Source organism: Aythya fuligula, chromosome 1 (genome assembly GCF_009819795.1).
Source record: "Aythya fuligula isolate bAytFul2 chromosome 1, bAytFul2.pri, whole genome shotgun sequence".
Classification (NCBI taxonomy): domain Eukaryota; kingdom Metazoa; phylum Chordata; class Aves; order Anseriformes; family Anatidae; genus Aythya; species Aythya fuligula.
Genome location: NC_045559.1, coordinates 138,872,847 through 138,892,164, shown reverse-complemented (window position 1 = coordinate 138,892,164; position 19,318 = coordinate 138,872,847). Strand labels below are relative to the sequence as shown.

Sequence of the window (19,318 nt, the reverse complement as noted above, 5' to 3'; positions counted from 1 at the left end):
GGGATGGCTGCCATGATTCCTCCTCCCCAGCTGTCGTCTTCTGCTGTAAGAACAGCTCAGCTGCTCATGTAGCAGCTGCTAAGCTACCGCAAATTACAAGACACTGCACTAAGGAAAGTGAAATGAGTGCTGGTTTACCTTATGCTACGCTGCAGAGGTTTAGCACCTGCTTCATCAGCAGCTGAGCCCTTCTTGCTCAGGGAGGAGAAAGGCAGAAAGCTAGTGCTACATGCCAGTTACAGTTCTTCCAGTTAAACTGTTCTCAATTGTAAATTGAAGTCATAAAATTTTGCATACATAATTAACTTCTGCTACATTATATAACTAACACATGACCCTTAGAGGAAACAAGCTGCACTGTTCTTGTAGCTAATGAATAATCTCTGTTTGCTCAATTAGAGGATTTTGTATTTTGGATTTATAGCACTGACCTTTGTCAACCACCTGCATACGCACAGTGCAGATATTTGATACCTCTTGTCATGAGTTGATTTATAAATATCACAATTTCTTTTTAATGAAATCCATATTACAAAACTGAGATCTTGAGGTATATTTAAAAAAAACTTAAAAGCAGACAAAATGGAAGTCGCGGTCAAGTTCATAATTTTTGCATGGCTGAAAGGATAACCATTTTATAGCAGCTTTTTTCATACAAATGGCTGTTTTTGAGTTATTAAAGTTTAAAAGGATGCTGATTTCATTTGGCAAATCAAATAGAAGATACTCAAAAGAATAGCCTGTTGTCAGAAAAATGACTAGTTTCAGAGGTTTATTTCATAAAGTCACAAATATAACAAACCTAGGTGGATTTACTCAAAATATCCACAGCTAACGAATTTAGTTAAGGAAGTAATTTAGCACTGTTTTGTCAAAAAATTCTTAACTTTATCAGCCACATTTCTTTCTTGCTGCTTGACTACATGCTACAAAAGAGGGTAGATTTAGATTAGATATAAGGAGGAATTTCTTCACTCAGAGAGTGGTGAGGCCCTGGCATAGGTTGCCCAGAGAAGCTGTGGCTGCCCCATCCCTGGAGGTGTTCAAGGCCAGGCTGGATGGGGCTTTGGGCAACCTGGTCTGGTGGGAGGTGTCCCTGCCCATGGCAGAGGGGTGGAACTGGGTGATCTTTAAGGTCCCTTCTAACCCAAACCATTCTGTGATTCTATGATACTATGAACAGAAATACAACACTACAACAACTAAGGGAAAAACAAACTTCCTTAATAATCCTTCCAACTTTTTTTCCTCAAAATTTTACCCCATTTCATATAAAGCCCAAGCAGAACTTGTTTCCTGAGATGTGCCTTACGAACCATCAAATATGGACTCCTAAACAACAGATCATGAGAAAACATGCAAAAAAAGTTCCACTGAGAATCTAATACCACCAATTTTCTCAGAAAATCTCCAATCAACTTCTGCACAGAAAAATTATTTCAAATACATGTGCTTCATCAACATATGGTCCTTTCATGAAGTGCCCCAGCTGAGCTTCAAGACCCTGTTTTATGAAAATACATTCAATATCTAGCATAACAGTGGAAAATGTGGACCTTAAACTTTCTGGATAACATGAAATATGGGGGAATATTTGTGTAAGTGCTGGCAGTTACTGGGGGAAATTTATAAGGTTTAAGGGCTCTGGGGTATACCCATTCTAGTAAGACAAAGAAGAGTATGAGCTGAAATGTGTTCATCATACTGTTTACCTGTCAGCAAGCTCCCAAACATAGTTTTGCCTCATCCACCTACCATATTGCTCTAAAGACTGAGCAGGCCATACAATTTGTCTTACAGATAGTCAAAACAAGACCACTCCGGTGCAAGAGGAAAAAGGGCTGTAGATGCAGGCAGCACTCTAAGGGTGGTTCCTTTAGTATCAGAACAACCTCTGTGCTGTTTTATTCACTTTCACAGACAATTATTTTGTCAGTAATAACCTGGCCTTCAGTTTAAACGGGGACATGACTTAACTTCCACAGGAAATGGAAACAGAACCATAAGGCAGCCATCCAGATTTGCCATGTGCTGAACTACTAGATTTTAATCTTTGAGGTAACTTTCCCTTGATTACTTTGAGATGCATGCACTCAAGCAAACAGACTGAAAACATATCTCTGAAGTAAACTATTCCTCAAAGGTTGGTAAGAGCAATAAAAAACCTATCCAAGTATTTGTGATGAAAGTAAATACTTTCCTATAGAAGCACTTTTATTATCGAACTGATAGAACACAGCTTCAATATACAGCTAACAGCTGTCCTCAAGTTCCTGCTGCTTTATGCATGAACATGATCAGCAGCTGGAACTTTAAAATGGGCCTTTGCTTTTAGCAATCAAATTGGCTTAAACTGCCTCAAAGGAACATCAATTTTTTGTTCCAGAGAAGGGAAAAATTCACATGATCAACCATCTAGATTTATTAGACTTTTGACAGCATGGCTTAATTGTTGCAGCATGACAACAGTTCATACATGAAATGAGCATGACGCTCCTTAATAACATAGAAAACTCTAAAAAATGTAAATAAGGAAGTTCTTATAAAGAGTTCTAGAACTCAAAAAAGAAAGTCAAGTGACTCACTATTATTTTCCTTAACCAAATTGTTGGAACACAGCATGACTAAGTACTTAAAGGCAGAACTACAACTCTGGCAACACTATTAGCAGTCTCTCATACAGATGACCTGAAGATATTTAGTTCCTCCAGCAGCCAGATTAAATATATGCTAAATATAGCCCTGGCCTTTTCTTCTGACATTAAGATGAAATCTGTGACAGAACTCTGCCTCACAGCTTTTAAACTCTAGCTCTAAAGGGCCAGAAATCCATTTAAGCCTTCCTAGAAATAAACCATTTGCCAGGTTCTTTCCAAAAATGCTTTACTCTTACCTTTTTGAAACTATTTGATTGGCACAGCAGTGAAAGTTCACACAGTGCTTTAACTACTAGGAAGGTTACACAGTTCACAAACTTCACAACAAAGTTGTACCTTAATGAGAAGAACAGTCGACTTGGATGTGCCATATGCAACACCAAAAATGCATCATATTTGTACTTAAATGAGGTAACTTTATCATCACAAAATTAAGTCCTAAAGCCCTTCAAGATCTCCAAATTCACCCCTTTGATACACTGTAACAGAGTAATTCATCCAGAAAAAAAAAATATCTGTCATGACCTGTAGAATGGCCTACAGTCAATAGCCCTAAGACTATAGTTTTAAAAAGTGTAGATTTATTTATTTTTCTCTGGAGAAGTATGATTTAGGTTTTAAGTTATCAGATATCAGAAGCGATACTGGTGACTTGAATATAAAGTTATTTGTGTTGCACTCGCAAGTTATGTTAGCCACTTTACAAAAAACATGGCAAATCTATAAACACGGGCATGATATCAGACAGCATACATCGCTGTAAAAGCTGCTTAATGAATTCACCAATCCTCTGATTGTAAGAATTATACAGAGATCTTTTTAGAGGAAAACAAAGACAAACTTTTCAATTAGAACATATTACCACACTCCATTGGAGGGTGGTTCATAGCTTACAAGGCTACAAGGGACCATATAGGATCATCTAAGCCTCACTAATGTAACAAAGAGCAGGACTTCCATTAATTAAATTCTCTTTGTACTATACTATGAATTTGTCTTGACTTGAAAATTACTTACCAGTAATTAATTACCAGTGAAAAATAACTTAGTAAGCATTGCAATTGACTATCACTTCAGTGGAAAGCTATCCTGGTTACTAAACGGGTGTCCTGTTTTCTACTGTAAATTTGTCTCACCTTAATGTCCTGTATCCTGTTTTATGTTTCTGTTAGACCTCTACCATTAAAATATCATTCCCTACAGTTACAGCTATAAGCTTCAAAAACACAGTAATGCTCTCCAAGAGCTCAGTAAGAAACCTTTGCCACTCCTTCAGTCATTCTTCTGGCTCCTTTGGTTTCTTTTCAACACATCTTTTGAAATGCACCAGGACAAGATATAGCTAACCATACAAATAAATCTGGAGAACAAGGAAGACAGGAGGAAAAGGAAGAATAACTGAGAAAAATAGAGGACACAAAATTGCATGGGAGAAAGGCATGAATGAATGAGGGTGGACCATGAGAACACAGCCAAAATTCTGTAATAAAAACAGAAAGCAGAAAATCCCAAAACTGGAATTCTGAAACTGTCTGTACTTTATATGCAGCTGCAGTGATCTCACTGGAAAGGGCTGTAGAGTGTTCTCAGGACTTTTTCTTATTTTAAGCTACAAGAGAGATGGACTTAAGAAAACAAGGGCCATTTCACAGTCTGCTTCTGAAAGCTACTCTTTGCTTATCTTAAAAAATTACATTGGACCATCACTTTATACACTCTCATAGAGTCTCAGTTAATCTCTCACATGCTGAGCTGAGTTACTACTCACAAGCAGAAAAGCTTCAATAGGCTACGGTATTGTAGACAGAACCTATTATATGCTGTTGAAAGAAGGCTATGAAGCAAATTAATTTTACCATGCATACACATTATTTCTAGTCCTACTAGTAAGTTATATTTTAAATCACACATCACCTAGCTTCTAATTCTGAACACCATATGATGAAACTGGAAATTATCAGTGTTTAGGAGAGGAAGTAAATCCAAGTAGAAAGTTTCAAATTGAAAGGAAATAAAACTTACTGTAATTGGCACATCTTTTGTTCCTGAATTTAATAAATGCAGATTTAAAATTTTTGGCAGATCTGTTAAAGAACAAAAAACATACCTGGCTATTAGGCTATATTAACATGAAAACCTTATACAAAGTCATCTGCACTAACTAATTCCTCATGTAAATCCACTGTTGTTCAGTGTTTAAAAGTGAGATTAACATGATAGCACAGCCAGTCAAAATTGCTAGCACCAAGAACCTGACACACTTTAAAACTGTATTTTTGTATATAGCAGGTATTACAGGCTTCAGTTAACCGTTCTTATTTCTAACTCATTAAGAAATGAGCTGGCTAAAAACACTAAAATGAATGATTTTGCCAGATGCACCCATGTTCAACATAGACTAATCTTATTTAAACTTTACATGTTAACTAAGCTGCATGGAAAAGTACTTCAGAGGCTACCTTGCAGTGTTGTGGTTTTTTTTTTTTTTTTTAAGTGATATAAATGGACTATTTTTCATGAGTAGTGGCAAGCCCTTTTACAGCTTCAAAAGATAGCTTCAGTTTTTACTATTTTCTGTCATACACATACAATTTTTCTGATTTCACTAAATATTAACTTACGATGTAAAAAAAATTTAAAAGTGCTGTTTACACATTTGCACCAAAAAAGATCAAATCATAAACAAATGTAGTCAAGTTCATACACCTTTAGTGTTCCCTGTGTCTGAAAGTTAAAACTTATGCAGATATAAAGCAATCTTTCAAAAAAAAAAAAAGTTCACAAAGTAAACTGACAGCAGTTTTCAGACAACATCATGTGTAACTGTGTAAAACTAAGGTCATTATTAGACTCATAACTGGATGTGCAGACTGCTGTTTGCTTGTACTCATCTCAAGTGCACTCGAAGGTGAATACATTTGTGCACAGTTGAAATGGTATTATCCTATTTTTGAAACTGTCTCTTAAAGAAAAACACAGTATCACACCACAATGAATCCTGAATAGTACAAAGATAACCCATCTTTTTTTCTCTCCTCCCTCTTTACAAATACTGTTAAGTGATGAAGTACAGTTTTACCTTGTGTTCGTAGTGTACCAAAATCTAGCATTTCTGTTGATGAATAGATTCCTGGTGCTTTAAGAAAAAAAAAAAGTTAACTTTAAAAAAACGTCTTACAAATTAATTAAGCTGAATAACTTCAAAAATGCTTTTCTACAAACCTGTTGTAACCTCTACCTCAACAGGGAGAATGATAAATTCCGTGCTGTCTGATGCATTTGTTTTTATTCTAATGAATGCTGTATGATTATCTGCTTCTCTTGATGAAAAGCTGGCTCTCATCACTCCTTTTGTTTCATAGGGAGGAATTTCCTAATAAAATATTCAAAGCACATCTGTGAGCATAGTAATTACAAAAATTGCTCCCACACCAAAAGAATACAACTTAAGTATAATTGTATTAAGAGAAAAAGCTGTAATAGCAGCAAGAATAGGCTGTATGTCTTTAAAGTAACCATTACACTTAGTTAGGAGAGTTCTTTCATTTAACATGACACTGATTAAAAATAGTTAAAACAAGAGGACTTTCATGCCCCATTGGTTTAAGTTCTACTTATTAAAACTCTGGCAAAAGGACAGTAGATTAAATAAATTGACAGAACCTATCAATAAGAAAAATCCAGTGACAAAAATGTTTTTGAGAACAGTAACATCAAACGTTGCTTTTACACATTCTGTTTTTTCTCTAAAGCAGACACGAGGCATACACGGTTTCATACACATATAGAAACACATGTCAAAACCATCTAGCTAAACTCAAATTAAAATAGTTTAGAATTGCAAGTAGCCAGAACCTTGTGGAGTTGAAACACTAACACTGCATGCTGTTCCTCTCCATGTTACGGAAGGGCTAGAAAGCTCAATTTTTTTTCCAATAGAAGATGAAAACCTTGATTTCAAATTTGAAGCTCCCTCCACTTCAAATGCAAATAAATATAGTAGAAAATTTTGATGAGTAGCCTTTGCACCATCTGATCTTTCTTCAGCTGACAGCTTTTTTCTTTTATGTTTTTGATAAAGGAAACTGGACACAATTCATATGGGTGCTGATTGTCTTACACATCCCTTCTGTGCTTTCTGTAGTACAAACTCATTATCAATCCATTGAGGAGGTCAAGCCATATTTTGCATGGCATAATGACTGTAGATGTATTCTTTGGAGGTGTCAAATATCAAAGTAAGTACATCTAACTACTACTATTTGATGAGGCCTTAAACTAAAAATTATACAGACCAGTCTAGCTCTCAAGTTGTTTCACACTTATTCAGAGACTTAACATAATGCAGCAGTTTATTAACACTTCCAAGGGTGTGATTTGACTCTTTCACACGCGTAACCAGCAATCCAAGGTTTGTCAGATCCCTGAAGTACCTTTAAACAGTTATCACAAAAACACCCCTGCATATATGGACTGCTCTGTCCAGTCACTGAAGCATTTGGCATCAATGCAATTTGATACAACAATGCACACCCATATATCAAACTATCAGCATCATATTTCAAATCATTTCTTCTACTTTGTGGCTTTTTCTTACTGCAATGCAGCTCTTGACATAAGCGATGCAAACTTTTTTGAAACACCAATGGTTGATATGACAGCAAGGGGATTAACGCCGAATAGTACTAATCTGTCTTTCTATGCAATACACTGGTAGCTTCCACATGCGTGCCAACACTTGTTTTAACTGGCAACCTGGCCTGGGGAAGCTGAAAAAGACACTCGCTCAAGAAACAGAAGTAGAAATACAGCAGGCATTTTAAAGTTTTCTGTGCTTTCACTAGTGGTCCTAACCACCAAACTGGTATGTTAGTTACCTACTTAATGACGACTACAGAATTCAACATTCCCCTTATCTTTTGTCAGTGATCTTTACAAGCAATGTCATTTGACTGAAACTGTGTCAAAATATTAGGATTTAAAAAAAAAATAAAAAATTAATGTTTACTTGTAACTCCCAGCTTTTGTTTGATCCTTCCACTAAATTTTTAAAATACTTGCAATCTGCAATGCCTACTCACTTGTTTGTATTTTCTGCATCTAAAATTAAAATGCTGCCATTATCATAGACATCCTCCAGAAAAGTCAGGAATTAATTTTTGTAATCTTTCTTCTTGACTTACTTGTAAATATCCTGGCCTTACTCATTACAACAGATATAACAGTCAGTAACTATAATGATACACTTGAGGAAGAGACAAGTTTTGGAGGCCAATGACTTTCAGACAAAAAACAGATGTCAAAAAAAGCGTAACTTTAATCACAGAGGAATATAGGTTTCATCTCCAGTTGGTTGTTGCCAAGTTTCTGATATACAGCACAAAGCCGAACTTCACCTTCAGTATGCTTCCAAAATTTATTTGACTTGAGGATATCAGTATGTGCTACTTCAAAACTACATTAAGCAAAGAATGCAACAAAATAGTTTTAACAGGCCAGACCAAGTGTCCATCCAACCCATTATTCTGTCTCCAGCAGCAAATATGTAGAATAGAGTAACTGCATGGCATGCAAAGAAGAATATCCTGCAGAACAGTGTCTGGACAATTTTGACTCATGATTCAGGGATTTATTGTTGCTGGACACAATTCGTTTTATTTAATAGTCCTCAATAGGTTCTTCTTCCTTAAGTTCATCCAGCTGATTTTTCAACCCATGTAAATATTCCTAGCGATTTACTGGAAGGACTTCCTCAGTTAAAAAAAAAAAAAAAAACAAGTGTGTTTTCTCCATATTTGGCATTTTTCCTGTGGGCTAGATCCAGCTCACAAGCCATAGGAAGGACTACATTGCCCTGTATGTTCAAGTGGGTGTAATTAATCCTCTCATTTGAAAAAAGAGCTTAATGCAGATGACTTCTTGTAATTCTTCCTTCAATTATTCTTGTAATTTGTGTATTACGTATTATTCTTGTAATTCTTCCTTCAATTCCTATTACTGTGCAATTAATAGACTATGTTATTGTTTCACTTTTCACAGGCTACTTTTTACAATTACGTGACAACAAACAAAGTTGGTAAAAACAAACAAATCCTAACAGTGTATCAAAATAAAACCTCCTCAAACACCTGTAATAGATGCTGCAAGACATTACTACTCACCCATAGTTTCCTTGTACCTCCTTGTTGACCTGTTGGAAGCTCTAAATGGAGATCACCTCCACTGGAATACATTTCTACCACCTAGGGTGGACAACAGGAAAATATTAACACTCAGTGTTAAAGGGAGCCTGTTTTAGCAATCAGATATTATAATGTGCAATGTTTGGCATTAGCAACTATTTGACCATCGCAGTTTCTCATAAGTTCCCTTTCAACTATGATAAAGCTACTGCTACACTTCATCTGTTGTCTGTAGCCTTTTACAGTTTGTAGATCATTTACTGAACAGAAGCACAACTTCATCAGCAGATTATTCATTTACTTGTTTGGTTAGGTTCAGACATTTCAGACATTTATCCTGCTTAATACAACAACTCTTGCCATTGCTACACTGTAAAGACACACTGTACTATAAGAAATTATAAATCATAGAATGGCTTGGGTTGGAAGGAATGTTAAAGATCATCTAATTCCAACCCCCCTGACATAGCCAGGAATGCCAGCCACTAAATCAGGTTGCTTAAAACCCCATCTAACCTGGCCCTGAGCACTTCCAGGGCTGGGGCATCCACAGCTTCTCTGGGCAACCTATGCCAGTGCCTCACCATACTGAGTGAAAAATTTCCTCCTAACATCTAATCTAAATCTCCCCTTTTTTAGTTTATAATAGTACTATATTGTACTTTGCAGCAAAGTCTAGAGAGAAATTCATTTTGTTGTATTCGTGTCACCGGTGAACCTTTCTGGCAGTATTTCTCAGATCAAGAGAACATTCTTTATTCGTTGATTAATGATAAAGCTCATCACTAATAAAATAGTGACAAAACATGGATGACCACAACAACCACCTCCTTATATCAATGCAAAACAAGCAAAAGGGAGCTAAGAGATATGCCTGGATTGAAAACACAAGATCTATTTTACTTTGTTTCATTATTTTTCTCAATTACCAGTGAAGTTTAATTCTTTGTCTTGCAGTAATTACAACCATTTTTAAAATGGGAATTTTATAGTAAAAACTCAATCCATCGAACTAAGGAGATCCACGAACATAACCTATAATTTCTAGAACTGATTTACATTTAAACAGAGAAACATTTATATAACCTATAAAATTTTAAATATCCGCAAGTAGCTTTACAGTTCAAAGAATTTTAAGCAATACCACAATAAACAAAAGTACAGTCTAATATTGTGAGTATAAATGAGCGTTTCCTGCTCTTAGGCTCACCTGCAAAGGCTCACTGTGAGGGTTATGTATATTTATTATAGGAGAAAAACTGCTATTTACAGGAACTCGTGCCCCAATAAAGGGGCGCAAACGATAGGGGTTCGGTACTCCAATGCCAAACACCTGGTTCAGAAAAAGAAAAAACAAGCTTCAGTAGCTGCATGCAATTGTCGTAGCACCTCTTATAAATGCCGACTTTAGTAATCTACCTCTTTTAAATGAATTTTATAACATACTTCTAACCGAACACTTAAAATCAGCATCATGCTAAAGCACTGAAATAAAACTTGTTTCGTTTACAGCAAACAAGTACCTCTCATAGCTACTACTTACTTACACTGACATATTTAGAACACAGGAAGTCAAAATACCACATTTGTTTCTGATACTCTGAAATAGATAGCAACTAAAGGTTAAAAAGACGTGAAATATCCTTTAATGATACCAACATGGAACAAACTACCCATATGGGAAGGGTTGTTCCTGTAGTTTTCTGAATTTTGCCATGTAAGACTTATCTTTCAACAGCAGGATTTCTCTCATTTTTCAAACTCTTTCATCTGCATGGTTTATCTTTTTGAATTTCAAGTGAATAGATTTCTGTTTTGCCAGCTTAATGAATAAAATTGTCTTGTCATTATATCAGATGAACACAGAGCAGAAGAATGAGCTAGATCACTGCAATTAACTGCTCAAATAACACACAAAAAAAAGCTGTTGGAAGGATTTAAAATCCTATATAATTCCAGCGATCTGGCTTAACAGTACCGCCCTACAGATATTTGCTGTGGTATTGCATTACAACAAGCAGCTGGGAAGGAAACATCTTCAACTGGGCTGAAAAATATTGTTGAGCAAATATCCTTGGGCAGTTAAATACACGGTAATAGATACAGTGGAGGCTGAATCACACTTTACAACTTTTTTTCTGAAAGAATGTTCTCTACTTCTCTTACCTGATAAGTAAATACCCCATGGTTAGAAGTGTTAATAAATAAAGTATTCTCTACATTTCCCACTACTCTTGCGAGGAAAACTACATCGAAGGACGTATTGCCTCCTGGAAGAATTTTCTGGAAAAAAAAAAAAAAAAAGAACAAAACCGTTTGAGATCATTGCACCTTGCACATGAATAAAAAATTTTATGCTACAGAAGATTTCCATGTGTTCTTTATTGAACACTGAACTTAGAAAGCCTGTTAAAGATTAGGAGAAAAAGCATGTAATAAAGAAAACAAAACAGTATTTTACAACTAATGTCTAGTGCAAAATTATATTTAACCGTATTTTTAAGCTGAACTGTAAATTCAGAATTCAGTCTTGCACAGAAATATTTTGGACTGAGTTTAGAGAACATTGGAGAATGGCAATTACAACTGAACTTTATGGAACCTGCTAAACCACAGGCCCTACATACAAAACTGAAACTAGATGACTATGTCTGACATTGACATGGTTAAGAGTTAACCCTACTGATACCAAGCTTTTCAACTTGCAAGTTCCTGTGACATGACTGTAGTAGTTACACCTGCATTAGGGTGACTGCTTCAGGCTAATGGCACTTCACTGGACCTACAATTTTCACAAAGACTCTAAGAGCAGCATGTTCCTCTGCATGTTCTCAGGTACAGTACATTTAATCGTCACTTCAGCAACAAGGGATGTCTGCTGTTAAACTCTCTGTGACAGCATATACTTCCACCTCTGACAGCACTCCTATAAAATATATTATTTCTTCTCTTCTACTAGGGTTTGCATGCGTTTCCACACTCAGGTCAAATTTGCTTGGTAACAGTTTTGAGATCAAGAACCAATGCATCTTAAACGCTTTAAGGTATGTAATTATTGCAATAAGTAGCAATAAGTAGCTCTGTTAAAGAAGCAGCAAGGCAAGCAGGAATCAAGTTCACTTTCAGGAAAAAAAAAAGAATTGGAAAAAGCAGAATAGCTTACCCTATTTTGAAAAAATGACGCATGAAAATGCGATGTTGTAGCAGATATTGATACTAATGTAATTGTTTCTTCTGAGCTAGGGTTATGTAGGTAAACTTTTTCCATTTTTGGCATTCCAACCGGCCTGTCAAAAAACAAAACGTTTTAGAGTTAGAATTCTGGAAAACAGAAAAACACAACACTGGGCTTTGCCCCCTTAAGGCAGATAGGTACAAAGCAATCATAAACACTGATAATAAAACTTTGCATTAAATGTTGGTGGGGTTTTTTTTGTTCTTTTCTTCTGAAGTAATATGCACATTGAATCTTAAAGACTTAGTTTTTCTGTTCTCTTATGGATTACTTTTTGTGAAGGTCTACTTAACACCTTATAACTTGGTATTTATCCAAAAATAAATGCTATTTTTCAGGTTTCTATTTCACAATCAGAAGAAGCAAAAATTTCTATTCCTATGGTAGAACCTTCAAATAATCCTCTTACTTCAAGCATTCCTTCAGTGACATCAGTATAGATGGACTTGAGCATTTTATCTGCTTGGTAACTGAAAGACTCCCATAAGCCAGCAATTTCACTGTTAATTCATTGTTTAGAGAAACCAATCATGCCTTAAACAAGTACTTTCTGATTCTACTGACAGAAAAAAATTAAATGAAATGAAACAGCTCAACTCCTCTGACACTGAAGAAGGCTCTTTCAGCCTCTCCTGAGGATCAGCTCTCTGTTCCCAATTCTCACTGCAATTTCTCATGCTCTCCAGCTGAAGACAAGTTCCCAGCACCTTGTTGCAACTCTCGCTTGCCATAGTGCAGTTTCTCTTCCCCTGACCATGCTCAGGAAGCTTTCCAAGAAGGGGAACCCATCCTCTTCCTCTATTACATTGTGCTCCAATGAGTCTTCATAAGAGGAGCTTAACAGCCAACACCAAAACCAAAGCAGAATCATTCCAGCCAACAACAGCAGCAGGAATTGACAGAATATGAGGTAGATTTTGAGCACTGTATTACTTAAGAGCAACCTACATGATGAGCACATCACCTGTGCTCTCAGTAGAGAACCACCTATGTACAGAAAACCTAGGATCAGAGTTGATTTAAGTACCACTTTTTAATGATGTGTATGTAACGTGTGAAATAGCACAAGGCCAAGAGAATCGTGTTGAATGAACTGCTAATACCGTTCCTGTCAGAAAGGGAGTGGGGAAGTAAAACCCATTATTCCTGGAAACATTCCAAGTGCTAACAACCTCTTAAGGCCTGATCACTTTTCCTGTGCTGAGAAGAGGTGAATATAAGTCATATAAGTATATTTGAGAGGCTAAAACCTATAAAAACAACTGGTAAGCAAGCAGTCACTTGACAGACACCACAGTTCACTGAACTTCAGATTCCAGACTAAAACACCACATTATAGGTGAAAGGCAACAGTCATTAAAAAGGAATTCTATTGCCAAGACGACCTTTTATTTTACTGTTTTGTTGACCATTCTGATTTTGTAACAAGTCTAATACTTTGTTTTCCTCAACTGTTGCTTTCCTTGTGTACTTTAAGCTTGATGTTAGCCAAATATACAGAAATATGAAAAACTTTGCTTTACCTCGATTTTACCATGTCTGATAGAGGAAAAAACTGGCAATGTGCTCCAGACACCTTTCATGAACCTACATCCAAGGCAAAAACCAGCTAAGGGATGCTCTCCAGGCACAACCACCTGCACAAATACAGTATTACCTGGTGCCAAGTTTTACAGAATTTCCTGGAGCAGTCACAGCTAGCACATTTCATTGCGAGAAGCTGGTACAGACACACACCTTCAGGCAAATGTGAATTGTCAACACATGCAAGATTTTGCTCCTGATCTTTTGTCTCTGCAAAATGCTAGGTCCACCTACACTGATAAAAACAGATACATCAACCTGATACATTCAATGAGAAGATGGTAATTAACAGTGCTGAGGTGCCTGTTCAAATGGGTAAATAAAATAAGCCTGTGTTGATGTTTTGTTTTTTTTTTTTTTTTTACTGCTGCACCTCAACTCTTTCCAATATTTGAGTTAGCATCTGCAGTACACTGTAAGGACGTCTTTGTAATGGCATTAATTTCTACTCTAGGGATCAAGAGGTAGATTGCTTTAACTAAAGGAAACCAGCTACAGCGAGAAGTTGGGGAGACAAGTCCTTGAGCTATTGGATCAATCTTAACGTGGAAAAATATCCAACTACTCGTTATAAAGCAAACATGGATTGAGAAACTGTCCTTTTAAAAGAACAACTACCATTTTTTCTTATTGCATATAGACACTTCTATAAAAACAGCATAACTTACAAAAACTGGTACCAATCCATTTGTAAAAAGCAAATGAAGGAAGTTCAGCAGATACATTCTTTCTCTTCCATCTCCTACTCTTTTCAATGAGACTAGAGAGAGAAACGAAGTCAACCAAGAGCTTCCCACTTAGATTAGGAAATGCTCGGAGTTACCCCTGGAGACTGAAAGGGAATGCCTTCTGCACCCTGCTGTTAAGAAAATGCTAGCTCCTCACATGAAGGAAGTCTGTGTGGTGTTCAAGAGTAGGGAATCAGCGAATAGAGCACTCTTCCTGTTTGAAACAGGACTACACACATCGCTGGTTGAGCAACCCATGCATGCTACTTCACTAACTGAAGTTAGAGTAACTGAAGCACGGGAGTTTGAGAATGCAAATACGTCTCATCAACTGAGAAAATCAAAAGAAAACAGAAGGGATCTATATACTAGCCTATAGGCCAATTGTTTCTCAGCTACCAGATTATACCACCTTATAACAAATCAATAAAGTTCTTTTCTATTACACTTGACAAAAAAAAATTGCACCTATGTAGCATACAAAACAAAGCAAATGCCCCGTTTTATATTAGGAATCCAAGTCTGATCCCATTAGAAGCATCATGATTTTTCCAAACAGTTAGCAAAGCCCTGTGTTCAAAACACCACTAGTTGAATCCTAACCAGGAATGTCACCAGCTGTGATTTGAATGAAGTCAGTAGCGTAATAAGCTGTTGTTTGCTTTGGCAGCATTTCTACGTGCAAACAAAAGCAGAGGTGGATCTGGACTAAATGGCAATTTTCTGTTGGAGTTGGTTAAATGTATGAAACTGTTGACAGTAATGAAAATTTCATTTTGCAACATTAAAAAAAAAAAATCTAACAATCTCAACTTCTCGTGAACTTGAAGGATATCAGATGTACTGCATAAATGCTTGGCTGCACATTATAGGTACTTTATAAGCCCTTTCACCATTTATAAATATACCTGTTTGAAATATAAGAAACAATTATTACTTACAACATCTAATGATTTGGATAAACACTTCAGTTGATAAAATTCTCTGCTATTTACTGTTAAGAGATCAGAGTTCTTGAAGAAAAGAAATCAGTTTACTGATTTCCCATGTTCTTTTTTTAATTTAAGCCATACACTTGCAGGAAAGTCTCAAATATTCGAGCACTGCCAAACAATTCCTTTCAAGGCTATCTGAAGCATTCAAAGATGAAACATCCTTCCAAGTACTACAGCTCACAGGTGTGAAAATGCTACTAAATCCCCCTAAGCAAAATATTTTAAAGAAAATGCAAAACAAGATTGTTGATAAACAGAAAGCTGAAAGACAGCTTTTCAGAATACTGCCCTACAACCAAGAAAACTTTGAGCAAGGTCCCGTTCTACAAAGTGAGCACTGCAAGAATGCCCATCCACCACAGAAGCACACTAAAAGCATCTTTTCACGTATTATCATTCATTACTCCGAAAAGCAGAGGTAGCAAGACAACTTCAGCTTTAAAATAATTTAACATTTAAAACCTTTGATGGTAAGCAGTTCTAGCTTATATTGCTAGTACCCTAAACTTCTCAATACCCAACTACTCCATTATCAGAAGTTAGTTCTGCCAAAAGTTAATCACGAAGAACTTATTAACTTTTACTTTTGATATTGTCGGAGTTGAATTAACCCAGATGAAAGTAATGTATCCAGATTTATCAAGATTCAAGTTTTATCACAAAGCCGGTGCAAGATCAGAGTGCAAGCTACCCAGCATCAGTAGTCTTCATCTAGATGGGCCACCTGCAAGAGCTCCAATATGAAGAAGCATGCCAAACAGAGAAAGTCATATAGGTAATGACTGTCCTGCCAAAACAACCCCTGAGCTCCCAAAGTTATGGGAGACAACCCAATGGTTACTCTTTTCACAGTAAAAAACAGAAGGTTTTTGTGTTAAAAAATAAATCAAAATAAAAATCAAGTATTCCACCTAGTCTATCTAAGCAGTTCCCTGGAGCACTGATCTGAAAGAACTTGCCTCAGTCCCACCCCATTCCCAGAGGCCTATTGTATAACAAGAACGTTTGGGATCTTCTGAGATAAACTAAAGATTTGCTTATCGTAACACACAGTGCACATTTCCTTTGATAAATTTGTGATTACCTGGACTGTCTCCAAAAGGGTAGAATATTGTATTGGTTGTTTTATATTAAAACAGCATTAAAAAAAAAAACCACACCAGTTATAAAACAGAAGTTTAAAGCCACTGAAATCTCATCTCCAGGTGGAGCACAGGATGTGTACCTACAGCATCAATTTATGAAGTGAATACTGATTTTGATTTTCTATGATCACTAGATAAAATAGCTCTTAATAAATATCAGGTGCTCATGTCGGCATGGTTTTGAAACATCTGATTAAACCCAAACAATATTAGCAGATGAAAAATGTCACAAGGATAGGTTTATTACCTTATGACTGAAATTAAATAGTGCAACCTTATTTAGCCTAGAAAAAATACATGTTGATAGTCCTACATTAATACAAACTTTGAACAAGCTTACTCTACTCAATGCTACCTACTAACAAAACCCTGTTTAGGTACAATTCTTACTAAGAAACTAAAGATGCATTTTATGCCTTTTCTATAACCCATTATTAACACAAAAGGAAAAGACAGAAACTGAGCATGAAAAGGCTGCCTAATTTAAAGCTATTGGCTTTTTGCCTTTAAGTCTGCATTATATGACTTCCAAGGTGGCTGGCACCTGCAGTTTATTCACACCATAAAGCTAAGTTACTCAGCACTTCTCCAAGTTGGTTCACTTTTATTTTAATGCCTAAATATATATTTTAAAGTGAACTGTGGGGCTCCAGATAAAAACCTTTTCTAAAGCTCTTTTTGGCATCTTACTGAAGTTTTAATAAATTAGAAGACGATTTCTGCATGAAGTTATGATGAAAACTATGACAGCTAACTGAATGATCATACACTTCTAGATTTAAAAAATAAAATGAAAAATAAAATACACGAAGAACCTAGGTCTGACACACAGGTTTCCCATTTTAACTGATAATAATTAGCAATCCCCGGTACAGTTCTGTATTTATTGTACAGAATTGTTTATATGCCTTTCCTGTGTAATGCAAATCAATTACTTTTAACAGTGTACTAGAGCTATACTATTTTGGTACTTTCAGCGCCAACAAGAACAGCTTACATAAAAAGCCAAAATATAATGAAGAACAGATAAAAAAAAAAAAAGGAAGCATTTCTGGAAATCCACAATAAAAGCACATGCAGCTTTCTTCAGAGAAGCAGGTAAACTACAGATGACCTTTAAAAGTAACATACTTCAAACTACATCAAAAGAATACTTTATTCATATCCACTTAGAATCAAAAAGCTATATAAAATATAGTTTTAAATGTCAAATTCTGTAATTATATAAGCTGAAAACAATTTTAAGAGAAATTCACTTAAAAACAAAATCAATAAGCAAGTTTTTACAGGATTCTAGTTAAACTGCTGAGCAAACTGCTGTACAAGTTTGAGTCTGTACTGCACTCCCCATTATAATTTAACTATAACATAATGGTGTTTGTTACAGCAAAGATGCAACAGACCCAGGCTTACCACTAGGTATTTTACTACTCAGTTTAGAACCTCAATATCCTCTTAGCTATGACAAGTTACTGACAAATAAATAAGAAAAAAACATATGAAACGCTAGTGGTTCTGATACTTTGAATAAATAGTAAGGAGGGGAATAGAGTGATTTATTATGTTGCTTTTCTAATCAGAATATTACGAGTCCATGGATTATTGTATTTCTGTCAGACTGAAATACAATAACCTCTATAAAATGAGGCATTTCCATATAGCTTTACTATTTAGTGACATTAAGGTTTTTTTTTTTTTGTTTGTTTTTTGTTTTTTTTTTTGGATAAAGACTATTTCTGGAAAACCACTGTCTGCAAACAATATTATAGTTACAGCTTTTCCTTCTTCAGAAATGCCTAAGCATGTGCTGTATCAATACACAGGAGCCTCCTTGCATATATGTATAGTCACTGCACCGACCATACATTGGTATTTCCTACAGACAAGGAGTACTATGGTTTTTATTAATAATTTGTGGTTTATTTGAAAATAAAACAGCTTTTCATCCAGAAGCAGTGCTGGCTGGAGATGGTGGAAATTTGTGTCACAAGCAACACTGCACTAGGGCATGCCTGGGCTGTTTTCTTTCTACCTTGTTGAACTGTTAACAAAACATAGGAAATGTCATCACTTCACTTTACATTGTGACAAAATATCAGTCAAGCACAGAAACTGCTGCACCTCTGCACAGCAAGGCCGGAACTAATTTCAGCTGTTAACAAGAAAGCGATGGTAGCTACCTATAATACAGTAGCCATTCACTGGTAAGAAAAATCTCCATAGCAGTTCTCATGAAAAACAATTACAGATGGGTATCTCTTAAAACCAAAACAGCCTTCCTCCTCTCCGTCTTCTACCTTTTAGAGAAGTCATGTTTGCTGTCAACCATTCAATTCATCCACTGAGAATCAAAATAGCAACTAGGTGTGAGATGGAACACGGGCCCGGTCATGGAGGAGCCTCAGAGCTGCATGTTCACAACTCTGCATCACTGTTCTAATAACTGCAGATCTATTGACAATTTTTCTGTCAAAGTTTCTTTTTGTACTGGACCATTTCACAGCTTACAGGTTGGTCAAACACTTAAAAAAGAGTAGCACCAAGCGTGTAAGCACTCACAAGAGCACTAGAACAAGCCGTGAGGATGACAAGAATATTGTGCACCTTTCAAGTTGCACCTGACACACTGGAGTACCAGCTCTCTGAGGTAGGGTATTTATAGGCAGAAAGGTAGAATTGCTTCAGTATGTTAGAAGTCTAAATTGAAAACTGTTTCCATTCTTCAAAGCAGTTGTACAAGGACATACTCCAGCCCTGGGTACTCTGTGGAAGTGATTTCTACACAAAGACCG

The 19,318-nt window shown here is 36.1% G+C and overlaps 1 protein-coding gene across 1 annotated transcript in view; it reads right to left on the bottom strand.

Moving 5' to 3' along the window:
- Nucleotides 1-19,318, bottom strand: part of TMEM131 (transmembrane protein 131) — a 97,028-nt gene that overhangs the window by 39,198 nt on the left and 38,512 nt on the right. The window contains 7 exon segments of the mRNA XM_032189050.1: nt 4,680-4,741; nt 5,737-5,793; nt 5,880-6,030; nt 8,819-8,899; nt 10,050-10,172; nt 11,006-11,122; nt 12,003-12,126. Of these exon segments, the coding sequence (XP_032044941.1) occupies nt 4,680-4,741; nt 5,737-5,793; nt 5,880-6,030; nt 8,819-8,899; nt 10,050-10,172; nt 11,006-11,122; nt 12,003-12,126 (715 nt within the window).